Raw genomic sequence first — 21137 nt, forward strand, 5'->3', positions numbered from 1 at the left:
TAGTACAACGTTAATGGACAAGACGTGTTGGCTTACACGGCACGTCATGTACAGATTTTTTTTGTGTGTGCCAGTTAGAAACGAGTACTTAGTGTTCGCAATTAACCTCATTGCCATATTTATAAGCATTGTAGCTGCGTTTAAAGCCACATCTTCATGAAGGAATTATCAGACTTGTTTAGTGACCGCTGAAAGTATCATTATGGCATGACATGAATCAACTATGCAGCACTTCCTATGGGGGAAGCTGGTGCTGGTATTAGTTGCTGTAGTAGCAGTGTTACAAGTGGTACACCTTATATTGTTAAGTAGATTAGAAGCTAAACATCACCACCACGAAGATCAAGATGATCATCCAGTTTCATCTGGGAATGAGGTTAGAAAGAAAGTAGACGTTACTGCTAGGTTATGTTTCATATTTTCCATTTTCTTCACGATATTGTAATGGCTTACAGGCGGAAGCAGTATTTACATCGCTGGTGCGGTCACTGCATCAAGGACGGGTGTTAGATTCAAGTGGAGAGTTCCAACTCGTCCTGAATCTTGCTCCTGGGACTCGACAACCACCACCCCGTTTTTCCAGCACTGTCCCAGATATTGCTTTAGTCAGTCAGTGCTCATTCAACCATTTGCATCATATTGTACCCATGGTTCAGCGATGGCAGGTAAGGTTAATCAGTGACATGTTCATGGGATATAATCTTAAAATAGAAAAACGATTTAAAAGTAAAGTAAAGTTGTCCCCGGCTCTCTGCCATAAAGACATATGAGGGAGTGGAGGTGTAGGTGCATTATTCTTGACCTTTGCACTAGATGGAAGTGAGTGGTCATCATCATGCCCCAACTACTTTACCTCCATGGAAACCACTGTCAGTACCCACTGGATAGGAGACTGGGTGTGCCTTAGAACCGGTCTTGACTCTGTAGAGAAAATAAAAGTTTTGCACCTGCCAGGATTTGAACCCCAGCTGCTCATCCCATCATTATACCGGCTAAGCCATCCAATTTGAATAAAAGAATGGTCATAATTTGTTGAATCCCTAATGTGGTAAGGCTGATAAAGATATACATACATAAGATTCAGAAACCATCATTGCCATCGCCATAGGGCATGGATATATCCACACGTGGATTATCACAGAGCTCAAGAAATACAAGTAATGGGGAAATTGGAGTATCTAGCCCATTTCTCACTCTGTTCTGCCTCTCGCCACCATTTATCTCTTCCTCAACACACCATCCTGTTACCAACTTGCAAAAATGTACTCACTTTCAAAGTGGACTTTCTTAATTTCCTTAATGCCTCTGTGCATATCTCTTGTTTTGCTTTTACTCTATTTCAAGCTCATACTTGTATTTGGGAGCTGCTCATTTCAAGTCTTGGCCAGGACATCAGCTGTCATGACTTTGTCAGCAAATGGTAGGGTAGTATTTTAGTTTTGACATTGTACTGTGGGAAGTACTGCCAGCATTGTAGAATACTCCTCAAAAGAAAGTGTGAGAGTTCTTATGTCAGTGACTGTGAAGGGTAACGTCTTCTGGGATGTGACATTGTGTTGTCTGATAGAAGGCTGTTGTTATGTTGCCTCCATTTTCAGTGTTGAAGAATAATCACATGTAAGAAATCAGCAAGCAGAGTTATCTGAGTGGTATGGATATAGGTTGGATTAGGAGTTCTAAGTAAATGAATGAATAAGTAAGGAGTGAGTCACACTGGCCAGGCACCCTGACTGTCAGTGTTCTATGTGAATAAAGTAGTAGTGGCCCTTACAGGTGCTGATGGGGGAATGTGGAGCATGAGGCATGAATTGGAGGTTTAGGGAGGCCTGGAGACTAACAAGGGTAGCAGGCAGAATATACAAGGAGATCTCTTGCGGAGGTTGATAACATCAGCAAGACAATGTCTCTCTGTCTCTCACGCACATGCACACACACACACAGTCAACAAGAACACAGTTATCAGTTTAGCAATACACTGTTGGAGGACATGGTGCACTTAGCCTTAAATAAAGGTTTAAACATGCCATGTGCCTGAGCACATCCACAACAGGGTGTATGTTAAGATTTTGTCTGAGGATGCTGCTGATGAGGTGAGGCAGGATCTACAGGGTGGTAAGGCTGTCTGCTAGAGAAGGTTAGGTAGGAGTTTTTCAGGATTCTTAAATGTCTCTTAGGGCCTTAAATGCCAGTGCAGACCTTATGGCCCTTTGTTCTGGCAAGAGCAACACAACAGTGGTCCTCAACACCACTGATTACAATCACATGATTGGTGCTGTTCTTGAAGACTAGGCCTGCAGGAGGTTTGTCAAGGGCCATATTGTGTGCATGGACTAGAAGATTTTTTCTCTTCAAGAAATCCCTACTTTTAGAGGAAGTCCGCCAACAATGTTGGCCACAGGGCTTGAGGCCTTATGAGCACACTGGGGCTCATCTCTACTACGTCTATAATATCTGCCATGTTTGCCAGGGTTTCACTTGGGTAACTCTCTGAATCATGTGAGGAGCTCAGCATATTTTTACCATATGCTGGGCCCTCTCTAGGCTGTACCCCAAAACATCATGGTCAGTTTTGATGTCACATTCTTCACTAGAGCAGTGTTTCTCAACTTTTGTGAGACTGCAGCCTGGTATATCTTTTTTTATAAGCTGAGGGCCCAGTATAATTGATGCCAGGGCCTGGCGGTTGAGAAACACTGCACTAGGGTGCCAATTAGAAAGGATATGAAGTGCCTAATTAGACAATTTGAGGAGGATGTCCCAAGATTCATGCATTATGCCCTGACATTTTTCATCTTCTGTTTGGGTGCCCACCTCTTTGAACAGATTGACAGTGTGGTTATTGGTTCACAACTATTTCCCATGATTTCCACCTTGTAGCCGTACCACTGACACCACCAGCTTTATTTGCAATCAAGATTTCTTTTTATAGTAATTACGCATAGGATGTAATAAGGAACATTCAAGGGTGACTTAGCCCGATTCTTGGTTTCAAGATTATGGTCTGCTTCGCTGCTACAAAGACCAGGCAGGAAGCACCCTGCAGAGTTTTCCTGGAAATTCAGTTCGAAAGTTGACCGGCTGGATCCTTTGGTAAAGTTACACTTGACAGGTTTTGAATCCCGTAAGTCAAAAGTGGGAAGGCCAGCAACCCACGCTACTGGTATAATTTTTCAAGCAGCTGTCAAAAACGACATTAGGACTTTAAGGTCCAAAGTCCCAAACGAAAGCTAAGTGATTGGAGCAGTGAGAATTACGGTTAACTCCCTAAATTCAAATTGTTCCAATCATCCGAAATTAGGGTAGTGACTTGGAGGCGGAGCTGAAGCTGTGAAGATTTCTGGCTTCAAAGCAGAGTCAGTCTGCTGAAGGAATCTCTGAAGAACTCTCCAAGTGTACAGCCAAAAAATTAGCATCACTGGCAGCTTGGTTCAAAAGTCAGATTTAAAAAAGCAAAATTTTTTTAAGAGTGTTACTGGAACAATCTCTGAATAACTCTGCAGAATTAATTAGACGCAAAAATTAGTGTGAATCTTAATTTGGCTTAAAAGTTTAAGTGAAAATGTAATCACTCCTAAGTGTTTTGCTAAAAAGCAGTCACTAAATAACTGGCCAGGGATCCGGTCGCAAAAGTTTGAGTGACTTAAAATTTGTTTAAGGGATTAAGGACAAGTGCTGTTACCTGAATATCAAAAAGTGCTCATTAAACAGTGTGTGGTAGTGCCTAGCTATAAACACTCTCGTCTTTCCCGCTAACGCGAGGCCTGTATGCACCCTGATACAGAATCTCATTGCCCTAGTGCGAATGCAATACCTATGACCTGTAGTTTCCGGTTCATCCCCCCTTTTTCCTGAAAAGTAAACCTTTATAGTAAGCTTACTGGCCCCCAGCATTCATGTAACCCATATCCCGCAAACATCAAATATCCACAACACCAACAAAAAGGGAAGAACTGGACAAGAAGGACGCAGCAGCAACCTGCAAATTCAGAGTAACAACAGGTGAGAGGGAACGGCTAGAGGAGCAGCTGCAACCAGCAACAAAGGGGCCAAAAGGATAGTAAGAGAGGAGATGGCATCAAACATATAGGCAAATGGTTACAGAGAGAAGGTGGCACAATAACGTGACGGCTCGATATCTCGACAAAAGCAGGATAAAGGGGAGAAGAGTCAGCTGCGATGCTACATACAACACACAACTACGAGCATCAAGAATCATGTGGCAGCTCATCCTACAGAGAGCGATTAAGAAGGACGGAGCTGAAAACTACCAGTTCTGCGTCTCCAGCCAACCCAATAAAGGTCAACAGTCACCGTCGAAAAGGTTAGTGGTGAAGTAAAATGGCAAGCCGTGCACTTCGGAGTAGGACGGTAGAAATCAGCCCAGAGGACTTGGAAATACAGGCAGGGGAGAATCTGAGCGACAGACAAAGTGAGCAGCCAGAGGACTTAGGCAGTTTAGGTAAACCCAGTGAGCCGACATACATTTCACCCCATGAAGTAGCGTTAGGACCTCAGCCAGATGCTTCAACAGCAGGACCGGAAGTTGAGGCTGGAACCCCCAGTCCCGAGTTACTCGGTACAGGCAATTCTATCGAACTAAAACAAATGCTTGTGGGGATAATGGCAGCTATCCAGCAAAGCAATGCAACATTCCAGGAAAGTGTTAGGGCCAAACTTAACACTCTTCGAGAACAAAATCAGTTGTTCCAGGAAAATATTAGAGCAGATATTCGCAGTGTTAGGACTGACCTCCGATCTGAAAATGAGAAGTTGATTAAACGATTTGAGTCACAAACACGTGAGGCCAAATTAGACTTGGAAACCAGACACCTAACTAACTTAGTCAGGAAAGTGCAGCAGGAAACGGAGTCGGAGTTTGTAGCGGTCAAAAGACAAATGCAGACCCTTAGTATGGACTTCGAGGACCGTTTGGAGCATTCCCAGACTAACACGCAGATAGTAATCAGTTAACTTACGGACCAAATAGCAGAGCATAGGTCCGGGTTCGAGGCTAACCTCGCCCAGTTAGGTCAAGAATTCAATAAGAAAAGGATGCTCCAGAAGGAGAACTTAGAGGAAGCTACTAAGTTAGCCAGTCAGGAGAAATCTGTGGTGGAACGCAGATTTGAGCAAGTAGACGCAAAATTTATGGCATTGGAAAGCAAAATTGGGGAAATTCTGAGTAAGCACAATTTTGCGGATGTTTGTACCATAGACCACGGTGCAGTCTCTCCTTCAGTATTGCAGTTGAATGAGCAACCAAGGGATCAGGAAGGTACAATTGGCAACGATGGGCAGGCTGGAGGGAACAACAGCTGTTCTTGCAGGCCAACCCATTGTAACATGGGTGCAACTAGCAGTGTGACTGAGATGACCGAACCTGTCTCAGTGGCTAGTTTTCTAACCAGCTCAGAGCTGCCGTTGCCCTTGTTTGATGGCAATTTGGACACAAACCCGGTATTACATCTCCGGCGCCTTGGTAAGTTCATAAAATTTAGAAATGTACCTAAGAGTTTAGAACTGACAGTAGCCTATAGGTCCATAATAGGGCACATGAGTAAACAGTGGGTGGAGGCTGTCAGCCGGAATTTGGCTGACTATGATGCATTTAAAAAAGCATTTCTGAATTCCTGGTGGGGAGCAGCTCGCCAGAGCTTGAGCAAGTGCAACTTGTACCAAGCCAAGTACAATAGACAGTCTGGCATGTTGCTGTCTGGCCACTTCCTCAAGTACGCCACTATGGCATTGTATCTGGATCCTAGACCATCCGATCCTGAAATTACAGAAGCAGTGTGTTACCACTTCCCGGTGGGCGTCCAGAGAGCGATGCTCACCAGTCAGCTAAAAACTATCAGGGATACATTAGACCTGGGAAGGGTAGAGGTTCTGGAAGCAGGAGAAGGGTTCCACAGGACTCCTAACCCCAGAGTCAGTCTGGACAACTTGGAGAAGATAAAATTCTTGCCCCCACCAGGACTCGAACTCTGACCCCTGGGTCGTCCAGCCCGTAGCCAGTCGCTATATCGACTGTGCTAAGTTCAGAAAATAGACAAGATAGACACCATCCTGTCAACATCTGCTTTATTTTGCTGTTAATGACTTTGCTACATATTATGACCTTTATCTGGGTGATCCTCAGGCATACATGAATGCTTGTTATCAGTTTATGAGTTGTGTCATTTATTCAGTATGAATTCATATTGTGTCTGTATTGTTATGCTATCCTAATAATACGCTCTGTTGTTTAAGATAGTTATACTTGACATAAAAATAATATTCAACTGCTAACAAATTGAAATTACAGTTAAAATTCCTAGTTAATATAACTAAGTGACTGCTACACTGCAGGAACTGCATCTGCACACTGTATCAAAAACTTGAACATCCCAGCCATATATGTACAACACGAGAAAGATAGGCAGAACAACTATCTCTGCCCTCGCATGTTTAACAGCATGTCACAGTATTAATACTATAACATAAAAACATCATGACACATTAAAATATGTAGCGCTTTCAAAAACTTAGATGTACAATATTGACCATTATTGCTTGGCAATACTGCTGAGAGTTGTTTATTGCTGTTTATCAACCAGCGTGCTTCAGCTCGGCTAGGCACGGCAAACATCGCTTTCCTTACTGTTGCATAACCTTGCTTCCACTGTTGTACAACCCGGCAACCAACCATTTATCAAGAGTCTGTCTTCGTGGTAACTCGTTGCACATCCCATTGCCCAACAACAGTTTGACATGTCAGTATTTTAAATAACAAGGGGTATTTTTATATTAACTAGGAATTGTAACTGTAATTTCAGTTTGACATGTTTTCATTTTTATTTGCTACCTTTTCAATATTATTTTTAGTTTTATATTAAATAACAAAGTGTATTATTAGGCTAGTATAACAATATAAACACAGTATCAATACATATTGCATAAATGATGCAACTCAGAAACTGACACCAAGTATTCATATATGCCTGTGGATGACCCAGATAAGGGTCAAAACATGTAGCGAAATCATTAACAGCAAAGTAAAGCAGATGTTGACACAATAGTGACTGCCTTGTTTATTTTCTGAACTTATTGTTATGTAGACTGCCTCATATCGTATCCTTTTCATTCCCAAAATGAAAATGAAACTGAAGGGACGATGTTTTGAAACAGTGTCTGACATCATGCTAAACAGCATTGAGGAAAGTGACTTCCATGGTGCTTTCTAAGCGTGAAAAGAAATAAGGGGATCGCCATATATGTTCCCAAGGAGACTATTTTGAAGGAGATTGCAGCCAAAATTGAGTAAGTTAAGCCAGCGTTCTTTTTTACTTAGTTCGGAAACTTTCCAGTACACCTCGTAGTACTGTTCACAAAGAAAAGTTTAAAGTTCATTAATTTTTATTTTCAGATACTTCCCTTTTCCCCCCCTAAACCTTGTGGTACAGTGACTTTTTATGGGAATGCACAAAAGGCAGAAGAGTCAGATGCTCTTCTCATGAAGTTTGGTCATCCCATAAGGTGTAAGCGCTGTCTAAAAACTGGCCATAGTTCCACATATTACCATATTGTATCTCTCCACTTGATTCATATCTTGCAATATGGCATTTTAGCCATTATCCTATAATCTAATATGTTGAACACTTTATAGCGTACTGGTTTGCTTCTTGTCAGCACTGTTTAGAGAGCTATGTATAGTTTCACATCTTCAATTCTGCAGATTACTGGACATTCTTTACAAAGTAAAACAGAATGGCTTGTGTGGAGGTCATGTCTGTCTGGCTGTCTGTGGCCTAGTAGTGGCACCTACCTAAACTGTTGAACATATATTCATAAATTTGATGTAGAAGATATTAAAATATTGTTGCATCCGATGAAATTTAAACCTAATTTGCTTTCACTAAAGACTGTCAAGTCATACTGACCCATAGTAAAGCCAGGTTTGCTTAGGGTCATGCATAAATGGACTTCCCCCCATATCTAAAAATCCATTCCACAGATCTTGTTAAAATTTCGTCTGAAAGAGCTGTTGGGCTGGGCATGAAGCTGACCACTTGCCTCCATCCAGTTCCAAGGTCAAGCATGGTGGAGCTGTACCTTCGCTCCCCATACAGCTTCAGCACATTAAGCACAAGGACAATTTTACCTTTTCTCATTTAAGAGCTACTGGGCAGTTCTTATTTTCATTCATATTGATCCATAATAAGACCTGGTTTACATAAGGCCATGAAAGGACTTTTCCATAAACCCATAAACTGTTTTACAGATATTGTTGAAATTTGATGTGGGAGACTTCACCAGAAGTTGCTGGGCAGTTCCATTTTTCAACCAAACTAATCCATAATAAAGCCTAGTTTATGTAGCTCATAAATAGATTTTCCCGTATATTCCATAAACCGTTTCACATAATTTATATGGAAGACTTCCACAAAATGATGTTGTACAACTCCATTTTATAGCCATAATGATCAATAAAAAACCTAGTTTACAGTAGTTCATAAATTGAGTTTTCCATATGTCCCATAAATTCTACCACAGAGAGTGTTGTAATTTAGTATGGGAGACTCATTGATTCACATTTTGTTCCTGTTTTTAAGTAAGCTTCAAAGAATGCCACTAATAATTCTATATACTGGATTATGTAGTACACCTTTTCTGAAATTGGCTATATATATTTCATGTAATATGCAGATACTGGAGTTTAGCTTTCTTAGATCTAATTATGTTGAACACTTCATGTTACATTTTGTGGTGCCAGAGTTGGTCAAGAATGACCATAGAATGTGGAATAAATCATAAAAACATGAAACAGATATGTACAATACACCTGAATCTTTCATACTGAAAATACACACAGAGTTGGTATAAGGTATTTAGATGCTTCAAATTGAGTGACACATATACACTATAATTTTTACAACCTCCATATAATTCTCAGTAGCGTATTTGGTTGAGGCACTTTGCTGCAAGGTGGAAGGTTGTGGGTTTGATTCCCGATGAGATCATTGGCATTTTCTCTTGACCTAATTATTCCAGTTGCACTATGGCCCTGGGGTAGAAATAGAAATGAGTACCAGGAATCTTCTTTTGGGGGGGGGGGCTTGAAGGATGGCTGGTGCATAAGGCTGAAGACATCACTGCCACATCTTAGCCATTTGTCTAGGAAAATGTGGGACCCTCAACATCTCACATCCCTGTGGGCCTCCACGGCCTTTTATAGGGATTGATTTACCTTTTACCTTTACCAGGTAATTCTTAGTATCATGGCCAGATCAAATATGTTGAGTTTTCAGCCACAAACTCCCAGCAAGGGATGATGGCTTAGGAGTTTGTCATGGGGATAAGAGTCCTATAACTGAAAAAGTAGCATGTTATGAATGTTTACAAAGTATCTCAGATTAGAACATATTTTTTTTTGGAATAAGATAGTGAAAAAAGGGCATGACATTTTGAACTTGGAACTTCTATAGTTTTTATAGACTAAATTCATTGAAGTGAGTAACAACAGAATTAGCAGAATATAATTTAAATTCAGTGGGGATGTGAGAAGTTACTTGGTCAAAGTTGTTGATGAACCAGCAGATGACAGACATTCTTTGGAAAAGAGAATGTCTGTCACCACTTGGCAGGTTTTTAATACATGATGGAGTCATATATTAGTGTCATATTGTGTTAGTGAAATTTCATTATTTTATTTCCCTCACAGCAGTAGGTGGTATGTGCACACCATGCATTTGTTGTTTCTTACAACATATTTTGGCTCATTAAGCCACCACCAGTTATTTGATACATTCACCTGTATTCATCTGCTGGTATTCCCACATTGGCTAGTGTCAACATACTTGAGTACTGGTTTCTTAGTTGTATGTAATATAAAAAGTAACGCAGTCATGTTGACGGTTAAGAGGGCAAGGCTTATTAGTGATTGGTTGTCACAAGTAAATACTAAGGAGGTGTAATTACAGATAGGAATGACTTTGGCCTCTTTGTGTCTTGGTTTATTTGTGGACACGTTATCAGTGTATAGGTTATGTGTTACTGAATGTTTAGTTGGAGAGATTGTGGAAAGTAGCACAGGCAACCTCTTGTAAGGTACAGCCCTAACATTTGTGTGGAGTGACTGAGGAAACCCAAAAAAAAAAACCCCAGGATATTTGGCTTCCTCTCTTAGATTCAAGCCAGGGACCTCTCTGATACTAAGCAGATATGCTAACCCCTACATCATGAATGCAGTGAGTTTCTGATAGAAAGTGCAACTCATATTACTCAAAATATGAAAAATTAAATTTTTAGTTTTGGGGTATCATTAGTGGTCATGAAATTATTAAAGTCCTTCTGCTGTATGAACCAGGGTATATTGTACCTTGTGTGGGCATCATCACAGAAGGGAAGTCTTGTGTAATTATGTATGAATTTCACTGGCCTAAGAATACTGGATGTAACTTTCTAATGATGGCATAACTAACCGATGATGATGATGATGATGATGATGATGATGCACCCTCTTTCCCATAGCAGATGGAGTATAGCTGTCACTCCGTTGATGGAGGGGGCCATATTAAGAGTTGCATTCTCAGAACAGTCGTTATTTGTTGAGAAATCAGTTGTCGGTTGTCACATATTGGGTTAATAAGGCAATTAGAATCACAATTTAGAAATTATAATTTGGAGTCCTGTATCTAACCATACCAGCCTTCTACATATTTGTAAAAACACACTGTGAATGTGTATTTATTATGTTGGATTTTAGGTTCTCGCAGCAGTGACTATGGGTTGTGATGCCATGTAGTTCAGAGACAGCCTGATGTTTTGGAGAAACATATAGCCTGTCTCTTTAGGATTGAAGCTCAGTTTCAGCTCAGTTTCCACCTTCATCTGCTGGTTTCTTACTTGGCTTCCTTGTTGACCCTGAAGAGGGACAGTATGTTCCTCTGAAACATTGGGTTCTGCCAAAGCTACACAGCTTCACAGCCCAGAAGACTGTATTCATCATCTATTCATTAATTTATTTTCTTACTTATTTTTTTATTTATTTGTCTTTAAACAACAGTGCACATTATATTTTAGGGACCAGTCTCTGTGGCAGTATTTGCTGAAGACCATGAATTATCAGAAGCTCTGTGGGGAATCGCAAGCTTGCGTCTCTGCTATTCTGCAGTCCGTCATAATGTTTCGTTCCAACTGGTTTCTCCACTTCCAGCTGGAGGACATCCTCCCCTTACTGTACCACCAGATCTCTTGCCTCCATGCCAGGGTCTCGTACTGGAAGCTAACCAACAAAAGAACAATTATGCAGGAAATAGACGCTTTCCTAACAACTTGCTACGTAATGTTGCCCGGCGTGGAACTTCAGCTGAATTTATTCTTGTTGTGGACATTGACATGCTACCCAGCTTTAACCTCAGACAGGTACAGATGTGGTTATTATAGCTGCATTCAGTATAAGGTACGTTAAATGTGAGTGATGAAGCTTAAACTTGGTGCCTTCCCCTCCACATTACTTACAGTTGCAGTTACTTACTCACTCCGTCAGCAGCTGACAATCACTTCCCCGAGGAAGTTGTTTACTTCATTATTATTCACTCTTTATATCATTATCATCATCTTTCATAAACTATAGTAAATTTTATTGTTTCTTAGTATCAGATTTATCTGTTAGTTTGCCATCTTAGAATCTGCAGTAATCTGTTCTGTCAGTTTCTCTTTACCAAACCCCCATCTTTGTAATTTTCCACTCTTTTTTTTTTCTGATGTTTACCAGTATGACACGTTTTTCTTTTGAGCCTAAGTCTTACTGGGTTTTTGGACTTTGTCCATCATCCATTATTCTAAGAAACACTAGAGAACACAACGTTTTGGAAACTGGATCTGTTTCAGTCCTCCGGTAAGAGGGGAGACACCTGCTCTGTTGGGGATCCCCTGAGACAATGTGTTCTCTAGTTTTTAGAATGCCAGGGCCAGTGATTGAGGTTAGCTCTTTCTAAGGGACCCAACAGAGTAGGTGTCTCACCTGAGGAAAGAACCAGATCCAGTTTCTGAAACATGTTCTCTAGTTTTTAGAATACCAGACGATGGACAAAGTTAAAAAACCCAGTAATCCTGAATGTTATACACCATCGTCAGAACCCTTTAGAATCTACATTTTTTGGTAATAAACTTTATAGTAATTATTATAATTAATTTTAATAAAATGAAGTGACATTACTCACCAGTGGAGATTTATAACAGTTCAGGTAAAACTACAAATGACAGTTGGTGAGAGTGCAGGAAGATGTATGCTGAGTGTAAGTAGCTGCTAGCAAAACAGGCATGAAAGAAGGGTTCTCTCTTCTGGAATGTAGCACTGAGTAGTTGGTTGAAAGTCAACTTGTGGCCCATATCTTCAACAGCATGAAGTGGGTAGCAAGCAGAGCTTCATTCTTTGACCCTGAAGATGGCGGCCACATATTCCTCCAAAATGTCAGTTGACTTTCAGTGGACCACATGGCGTTATATCCTGGAAGACAAACTCTTCATAACCATCACTGTGAGAATCTCGAATCCTACAGGTGGGGAAGATTTTGTGTTCATACTTTCCCAGGTCCGACTTCAGTGCATGCTGTTGATGTATCATTTCAAAACTAAGACTTAATAATTGCCCACATGAGATATCATGATTGTTATGTTCCAGATCATAGGAAATGAACATCTTTGAATGTTATGTAACACAGAACACCTTGTACTCTTAGGGCATTTACATTAGTGATGTTACAGTGGCTGTGTATATAGCTGTAATGGAAGAGATAAATTAATACATAGTTTTCTTTTGGGATGGGGGGACCTCTTTGAATAAACAGCTTGAAAGACTGAGGAAATGAAAGGTAACTTTATCCATTATCAGCCATGTGTGACACTATTGTGATGGTCCAACTACCTGGGTATCATTATATTGCAACACCTCTTTATTAGAAGTCAGCAGCATGTGGTTGTGAAATATGTGCCAATACTGTACACAAATTCTGTTACATGCTTCAGCTGTGAGTTTTTATAAACATTGACCCTGTCAGTGTAATTTTTGGTGTGAAATGATCAGATTCCTTTAGTGTACTGTTTATGTAGACTTGAGCTGGGATGGTTCTGAAAGGTGATGCTAATCAAGTGTCCTTGATGCATCATTTGATAACACGTAGATACTTTCACTTCTTATGTGTGCTTGTTTGTTTGGGATGTTTTCTTGTGTTCACAGATGCAAACCTTAGTAGAAATATTGAAATAATGTAGGATGAAGCACAACTGATATTTTTCATTTTTCGTCTGTAATTTGAGTAATATTTGCATAAATCATTTCTTCATAAGGAGAGGAAGAAAGGAAATGGGATGGGTATGGGGCATTACACTATTCATATTGAGCTGCCCACAGTACCTTGTCTTATATTGAGCCCTTTATTTGTGCACCCTGGCCACATCCTATGAACAAGAGCCAGATAGACAGGATGTGACCATATGGGCATTGTTTACAAAGTGGAAACATGGTGAATGAGATGTGATAAGGTATTGCTGCCATGCATTCAATGAGTATGATGTCACAGTGCTTGATAGGGAAGCCATCCACAGTATGAAAACAATCTTCAAGATGAAAGCACTGTTTTTCATAGTGTCACATGTAGGAGTAACTGTAGATAGGATTTTGGATTGGATCATTCGGTTTATTGACACCTTAGTCATTCAACTCATGACTACAGACAGTACACCACCATCATTGATCACTTTGCAGTTCACCATTACGCGCACACACACACACACACACACGAGGGTTCTCAATCTCCACTAGTCATCTCCTGGCAATGGATTTATCAGTCTCACCATCACTTCAAATCACACATGAAGTCTTTTTAGCACAGTCCTTGCCCTTTCATGACAATAACTCAAATGAACTCTTATTCAGCTGAACTCTCTCAACTTCTCACAAGAACTAACTGCTCCCTTGGAACTTCCCTTTGTATAACCTTGGGTTGGACCCCTAGAAAATGTCATCTTCTGCTGTGTCGTATTGTTGTAGGTATGTTTAGTGATCTGTTGCCTAGCAATAGACACCCTATTGTTGTGCACATTGGCTTCCACAGGAATGTGTTTACCAATTTGTTGCCTAGCAATGGGTATACATGTCACAATACATTCCTTTTTTTCAAATTACATAAAATACTGACTATGCAGGTGTCAAAATATGTATAGGATGTACTCTAAGTCATCACAGTTTACATTGTGGCCTTGAAAAAATATAATTTCATTCTTAGAAAGTAACACTACTGAGTTTGTTTGAGGAGTGGGAACAAGATAGAAGGTTAAAGGCAATAAACGTTAAAAGTTTTCATGTGATTCCTTATTTACTGATTGATTTTGACCTTTGCTTTGAAGACTTTATTATTAATCGTTAAATGTAATTTTTCATTGCAGGATTTTTATGATTTTGCAGTGAAGAGTCGCCTCTTTACTGAAACCCACCATGAAGACAAAACAGTATATGTGGTACCTGCATTTGAGGCACGCAAGACTGTCAGGTCCCCATGGACAAAGGCGGAATTATTGAAACTTGCTGATGGAGGACACATACGTCCCTTTTACATTGAACTTTGTTGGAAATGTCAGGTAATATTCATATTGTTACTTTCTTTACAGAGATGATTAATTTAAGAAGAATGACCCACATAGAACTAACTTGGTAAAGGATGAGAACAGTGATCTGCTTACAGATTCCCACAATGTTTTAAGTAGGTGGAAGAATACTTCTCTCATCTATTCAATGTGATACATACAACTGAGTCACTGATACCTGAGCTTAGTCCAATTTTGAAATTGCTATTCCAAGTTGAAGTTCTGGCACAACTGATTCAAGCAGGAGGTGAAACAAACATTACTCTCTGAATCCATAAACTCTCTAATTCTATTTGGAATAGGAGAACTTCCTGGGAAATGGTAGGAGTCTATTATAGTACCTGTTTGCATGAAGACTGATAGAACTCATTGTATTAATTACTGAAGTATATCCCCGTGATCAACTTAATACAAGAATTTGTCCAATATCAATGTCTGTCTCCCAAGGTTAAGTCCATACATAGAAAAAATTATTGGTGACCATCAGTGTGGGTTTTAATGTAGTGAAACAACTACTGATACGTTTTCTTGCATTCATCAGATACTGGAGAAAAAATTGGAGTACAGTGAGACGGTAAATGAGCTATTCATAGACTTCATGAAAGCCTATGATTCAGTTAGAAGGGATGTATTGTATAGTATTCTCATTGAGTCTGGGGCACCCATGATACTAGTTAGGTTTATTAAAATGTGTTAAATAAATCTGTAAAATGGCCCATATAAGTAAACATTTGTCTGGTAATTTTCCTATCCAAAATGGTCTGAAACCAGGAGATGCTTTATTGACATTGCTTTTTAATTTTGCTTTAGAAAAAACCATTAGGAAGGTCCAAGAAAGTGAGATTGGATTGAAATTGAATGGGATACATCAGCTGGTGGTCTCTGCTGTTGAAGTTAATTTACTGGGAGAAAACATAGCCATGAAGACAAATGCAGAAGCTCTGGTAGACACCCGTAATGAAGACAAAACATAACATAAAGATCTTATAGGAAAAAGAAGTTTAGGAAGACCTCTGAAATTATGAATTTTATCTTGTATTATCTGTAACAGCTTTCAGTAGGCAGGATACTGGAAAGGTTGATGATTTTATATAGTAGAAAGTGGATTTCCTTACACAGTGGTCTAACTACATTTTGATACTTATTTCAGTCAATATTAACTGGATTGAGGAGTATTTTAAACAAAAATGACTGCTGGTTGACCAGTTCCTCGGGTAAATTGCTGCTGGTCCTTGCCAGTACAGTCATTCTTGGTTCCAAGTCCCACAGGACTCATGACCACATTTCACTTAAGCAGTTGCCTCTCTATAAATAATACCCACCTCTAGGCAACAGATTCCTAATAAGCAACAATTGAACAACAGAGGAACAGTGTTTTCTGTGCAGTCCATGCCTGTATGTTATTCATTCATTCATCCATCAGTAATCTGTCAGATGACAGGTCCACAGTCTCTTCCAAAACAGTTCCTCCACTTAATGCGATCCAGAGCTTTCTCCTTCAAATGAGAATATCCTCTTCTGTCCCCAAGGTCATCCAGCATCTTCTTACGTCTTCTTCTCACTTGTACCTGCCCCTCTATCTTTCCTTCAATAACTTATTTTAGAAGGCAGTTACTGCATAAGATATGACCAATCCAATTAGCCTTCCGTTTTCTTATTTCGTGTAGGATATTCCTGGGTTCACTCACTCTAAATAACACTTCTTCATTTCTCACATAATCGGTCCAACTGATCATCTCCATCCTTCTCCAACACCACATTTTGAAACTTTCCAGGTGTTTCTGATCTACTGCCCTAACTGTCCAACTTTCAGCCCCATACATAGCAATGCTCCAGATGTAGCATTTCACTAGTTTCTTTCTCAAATTTAAGTCCAGTTTGCTGGTAAAAAGATTCTTCTTCTTGCTAAATGCAGCTTTTGCCATGGCAATCCTAGATTTAATTTCACAAGTACACCTTCCATCATCTGTTACCAAGCTACCCAAATATTTAAAACATTTCACATTCTCCAGTTGTTTCTGGTCTATCTTTAATGTGACTGGGGTTGGTTGTCTCGAAATTTTCATTACTTTTGTTTTTTCCACATTCATTTCCATGCCATAGCACCTTCCAATTTTGATTAGTCTATCAATCATACCCTGTAGCACAGTTTCTTCCCTAGGCATTAACACAAGGTCATCTGCATATTTCACAGGTTGAATAATTTGCCCTCCTAATATGAAGTCTCCAAGCCCATCCAGAGTTTCTTTGGTAAGGCATTCGCTGTACAGGTTGAACAAAATTGGTGATAAACAGCATCCTTGTCAAACTCCTCTTCCAATCTTCACACTTCTTGTCTCCCCTCTGTCCAATCGCACTCTAACTTTCTGATCCATGTACAATTTACTAATCAGTCTTCTTTCCCACCAATTGATACCTGTTTCCTTTATGATCTGCTGTTTGAAGCCATTCCCAGATGATTGGTGAAGACAGAAGACTGTGAATTAACAATAGCCCTATAGTTTCTTGTTATGATCTGTAAGTAAACAATGAATGCAATTACCAATCCACGGTAGCATAGTTGGTTGAGGCTTTATGCTACAAGCCGGAAGGTCACGGGTTCAAGTCCTGATGGGGTCATTGGATTTTTTTCAACTGACCTAATCCCTCCAGCCAAACTATGTCTCTAACAGAAATGAGTACCAGGAACTAATTAAATAATTTTCCTGGGGAGTAAAATGTGGCCAGTGCATAAGGCTGACAACCTTACCGCCATCTTTGAGCCGATTGTCTAGATCAAGGGTCTCCAAACTATGGCCCCTGGGCCACATGCGGCCCACGAGGTGATTTTATCTGGCCCGCGAAAGAATTGTGCAGAATTGCGCCAATTGAACTAATTTTCCAATGAGTACTGTTAAAAAAATACTTGTTCAGTGATTTCAAATTCATTAATTAAGATTGTGTTAAAAATATATTAATATTCCATATTATGTTAATATTAATATTATTCACAATTTTACTAATTCTGGACCGTATACTGCGCAGTATTTTCGTACTTGTTCGTCCTCGATCAGCAGTGTCACTTCATGGCAGAGTAGGTAGCGCGAGCAGTTCGTTACTAGCCGTCTTGTGCATGAGACTTCTTGCAGTGGTGCAGTGTAATTGTAACAGTTCATCATCACCTCAATTTAATCAGATTTTAAGAATGCAAAGAGTTCCATCATTCACATTAATTGTTTTATTATAATTTGTGATTAAATTTGAGCATTTGCTGCTACTGTCTGTTGTCATTAATATGCAATAATTTATTCTCACGTACTTTGTATTTAGTTTATGAAATTCTTTGCCTTCAATAAAACTCATATACATAGAGTTATTAATTTCTCATTTTATCTGGCCCGTTGAAAGTGCTGAATTACCTAATGTGGCCCGCGTTTCGAAAAGTTTGGAGACCCCTGGTCTAGATAATGTGGGACCCCCAACTTCTCACAACCTTATCAGCCTTCATGGCCTGTTATAGAGATAGCTTTACTTTTTTTTACTTTTTACCCCCATCTATAGTCACACTCAGACATGTGACAATATGTCACAGAGCCACTAATCATATATGTGGCGAGTTCTACAAGCCACAGAAAATGTAAGCCGTTTTGCTACTACAATCTTATTGTATCTTGGAATTAATCTGTGTAAAACCACATAATTATTTTTCATTCATTGTCTTGAATATGTGCTTGATGTTGCAGGTGCACACAGACTATGAAGCCTGGCAAAAAGAACCGCCTTCATCAGGACTGGCACCACTGTTTGAGGTTTTGTGGAAAGATCCATGGGAACCATTTTATATTTCACGTAACTCAGTTCCATTTTATGATGAGAGATTCAAGCAATATGGTTTCAATCGAATAAGTCAGGTACTCCAGCGATTGGTGATTCCTTTCACATAAGATCATTTTATGTTAGAAATTATTTACATTCTCTTTATGATATTGTGTACTATATAACATTTTTATTTTGGAAGCTTATATCAAAAATTGTGTGATGTACTTGTATGATGTGGTCAATTTTTTGAAAGCTGATTGCCCCTTTTTTTTCTTCTTCTTCTTCTTTTTTGCCTTCAGGTTTGTGAGCTGCACGTTGCAGGCTACAAATTCTCTGTGCTCAATAATGCTTTTCTGGTTCACCATGGACTGAAGACTGCCACTTCATTTCATGAAACCAAAGACTTGGATCAAGAAAGGAATCGTTTGCTGTTTCGACAGTTTAAAACTGAACTCAGAGAAAAGTATCCAGAATCATCTCGGAGGTGCTACTGATATCCATAGATGTCTGTAGCATATGAAACCGAAGCCTTACACGTATATTTTGAAATCTTCTCTCCAAGTTGATGGCTCAAAAACAAATTTGAATTAGGCAGACAGAATACAACATTTTAATAGAAATTGTCATTAGCATTGCACTGTTCATGTATTCAGTTCAAAGTACTGTCTAATACAAGATATTAATTAAAGAATGTGTTGTATTAGATGCTATTTTGAATGAAATACAATACTTTTGTGGACACTTTCCAAGCTCAGTTAATTGTCTTGACAATAGGGGTATGTATAGTGAAATGTCTGTGCATTTTTATCTGACAGAGTATTGATATGTCTTATATTATTACAGAAGAGCCAATCAGAAATTAATACTAGTCATCATATGAGATTATAAATATGTACATTATTCATTATTAATTACTTCCAGCTTAAGGTATACCAGAGCTATTGTGGTTTCGAGAAGTAACTCTGCATGAGCAGGTACATTTTACCAGTTTCTAAGTTACCTTTTTACATTGTAGACCATACATATTACATCTCAGGTATGTTCATTGAATGATTAAATATAAGGAAGAAGTGAAACAGAAGAGTAGGATATGAATCCAGTTGGTAATATTTACTGTATTTCAGATACAGTTAATCGTGGTGTTTAACACAGCCTTATTGAAACGAAATGTGTTTGGGACTAAATTCATTAATACAACATTAAAAACTGAATGTCACATACAGGATGTAACTGAAAGGTGTGGACAAATTTTGTACACAAGTTCCACATACCAAAACAAGAAAACACGTCCATATCATCATGTGTCCAAAAACATTTAATTTGTGACTTACAGCTGAAAGACTGGATTTATAATAAGTGCCCAAAATGTCCTCCATGAGATGAAGTGTACACCGTGACATGTCTCATCATGGACCACTGCATCCATACGGAGATGCCAGAGTAGTTGTGGATAGTCTGACAGGCATCCACAATGTGATGGTATAGTGCCTGTTCATTATCAACAGGAGCTGCATACACAAGGGACTTTAGCTATGCCCATGGGTAAAAGTCCAGAGAATTCAATTCTGTCTAGTGTGAAGGCTATGCAATGGGTCCTCTTGTATATATCAATCGGTTATGAGGTGTGTTATTGGGAACATCTTACTCAGCACAGCTAAAATGTCCCGGAGCACTATCATGCATGTACCACATGCTGCCAGTGGTACATCTGTAACTGGTAACAGAGAAACACACTTGAAGATCATACCACAGTATGCACAAGCAGGCAGTTACTACCCTGCTAGAAGGATATGAGCTATCAGAGATGATAACAAGAATTGAATAGGTCATGACAGTATTCTTTCAGACATAACTCACAATTTAAATATTTCTGGACACATCGATGTGGAAATTTTTTCTCGTTTTGACATGTGGAACACGTGCCCAGAGTTTCTCTGCGCCTTACAAAGTTCAGAGTTTCTTAACAATAATTAGTTGGATTATACTGGTATTGGCACATTGCTTGTTCCTGAAACCTTCATTTTAATAACAGTGAAAATATGTAACAGCAATACTAACCTCCATGTCATCACCATGTACTGACTGTATATTCATACCATTATTGTACATTATGTTACAAATTCATCCAAAAATTCTGCATTATTATAAATGAAAAGTGTATACTTTATGACTGTAAACTTTTATATGTATATTTGTGCATTATATTTCTTATAACCTGGATTTGCTGTAACCCCACACTTTGTGAAAATGAGTAGTTATTTTAACCCATCCATACATGGAACATTTTCCTAGGCACTGAGTCTTCAGCAGCAGATTTTTACCTTAATGAAGCAAAGTTCTTTAATTACAGTAAATACTGATACTGGTTAGAAGTCTCCCCACAAGATATCAACATAACACAGTGTGTGAAGTATTGTAGAAGGCCATGACAGGGCAAATAAAACAATTTCAACTTGATGAAGCAGTAAGGGGCATGAGCATATTGTTTGATCATTTCTGCTCTCTTCGTGACATAGGCAAGTTTCTCAACACTGCATGTTGCACTTATGAATGTGATTAGGTTAATGAACATTTGATATGAAGAGAAGTGGATGATCTCAGCACATCCTTCCTGCAACAGATCTTCATGAGGTATGAGTTCAGTAACTTTTACACAAAGTTGTCATATAACTACGAGGGAGAGTCAGTAAACATCTCATAAATGGAACTAAAAC

At 39.2% G+C, this 21137-nt stretch overlaps 1 protein-coding gene across 1 annotated transcript; it reads left to right on the forward strand.

Annotated features, from left to right (window-relative positions):
• Nucleotides 1-17: 17 nt before the first annotated feature.
• On the forward strand, nucleotides 18-20643 carry LOC111872449 (beta-1,4-glucuronyltransferase 1). Its single transcript, XM_023866383.2, has 6 exons — nucleotides 18-376; nucleotides 456-665; nucleotides 11062-11403; nucleotides 14428-14619; nucleotides 18348-18515; nucleotides 18723-20643. The coding sequence occupies exons 1-6, from the start codon at nucleotides 224-226 to the stop codon at nucleotides 18915-18917; spliced, it is 1260 nt and encodes a 419-aa protein (XP_023722151.1). The 5' UTR covers nucleotides 18-223; the 3' UTR covers nucleotides 18918-20643.
• Nucleotides 20644-21137: the final 494 nt, after the last annotated feature.

Source organism: Cryptotermes secundus, unplaced genomic scaffold, assembly GCF_002891405.2.
Source record: "Cryptotermes secundus unplaced genomic scaffold, Csec_1.0 scaffold322, whole genome shotgun sequence".
In the NCBI taxonomy this organism is placed as follows: Eukaryota; Metazoa; Arthropoda; class Insecta; order Blattodea; family Kalotermitidae; genus Cryptotermes; species Cryptotermes secundus.

What these genes read in the sequence shown, in the direction of transcription:
- LOC111872449 (XM_023866383.2), top strand. Translation starts at nt 224, where the DNA reads ATGCAGCACTTCCTATGGGGGAAGCTGGTGCTGGTATTAGTTGCTGTA. An exon ending in CCATGGTTCAGCGATGGCAG is followed by an intron (nt 666 to 11,061) that starts GTAAGGTTAATC and finishes ATTATATTTTAG; the next exon opens with GGACCAGTCTCTGTGGCAGT. An exon ending in AACTTTGTTGGAAATGTCAG is followed by an intron (nt 14,620 to 18,347) that starts GTAATATTCATA and finishes TTGATGTTGCAG; the next exon opens with GTGCACACAGACTATGAAGC.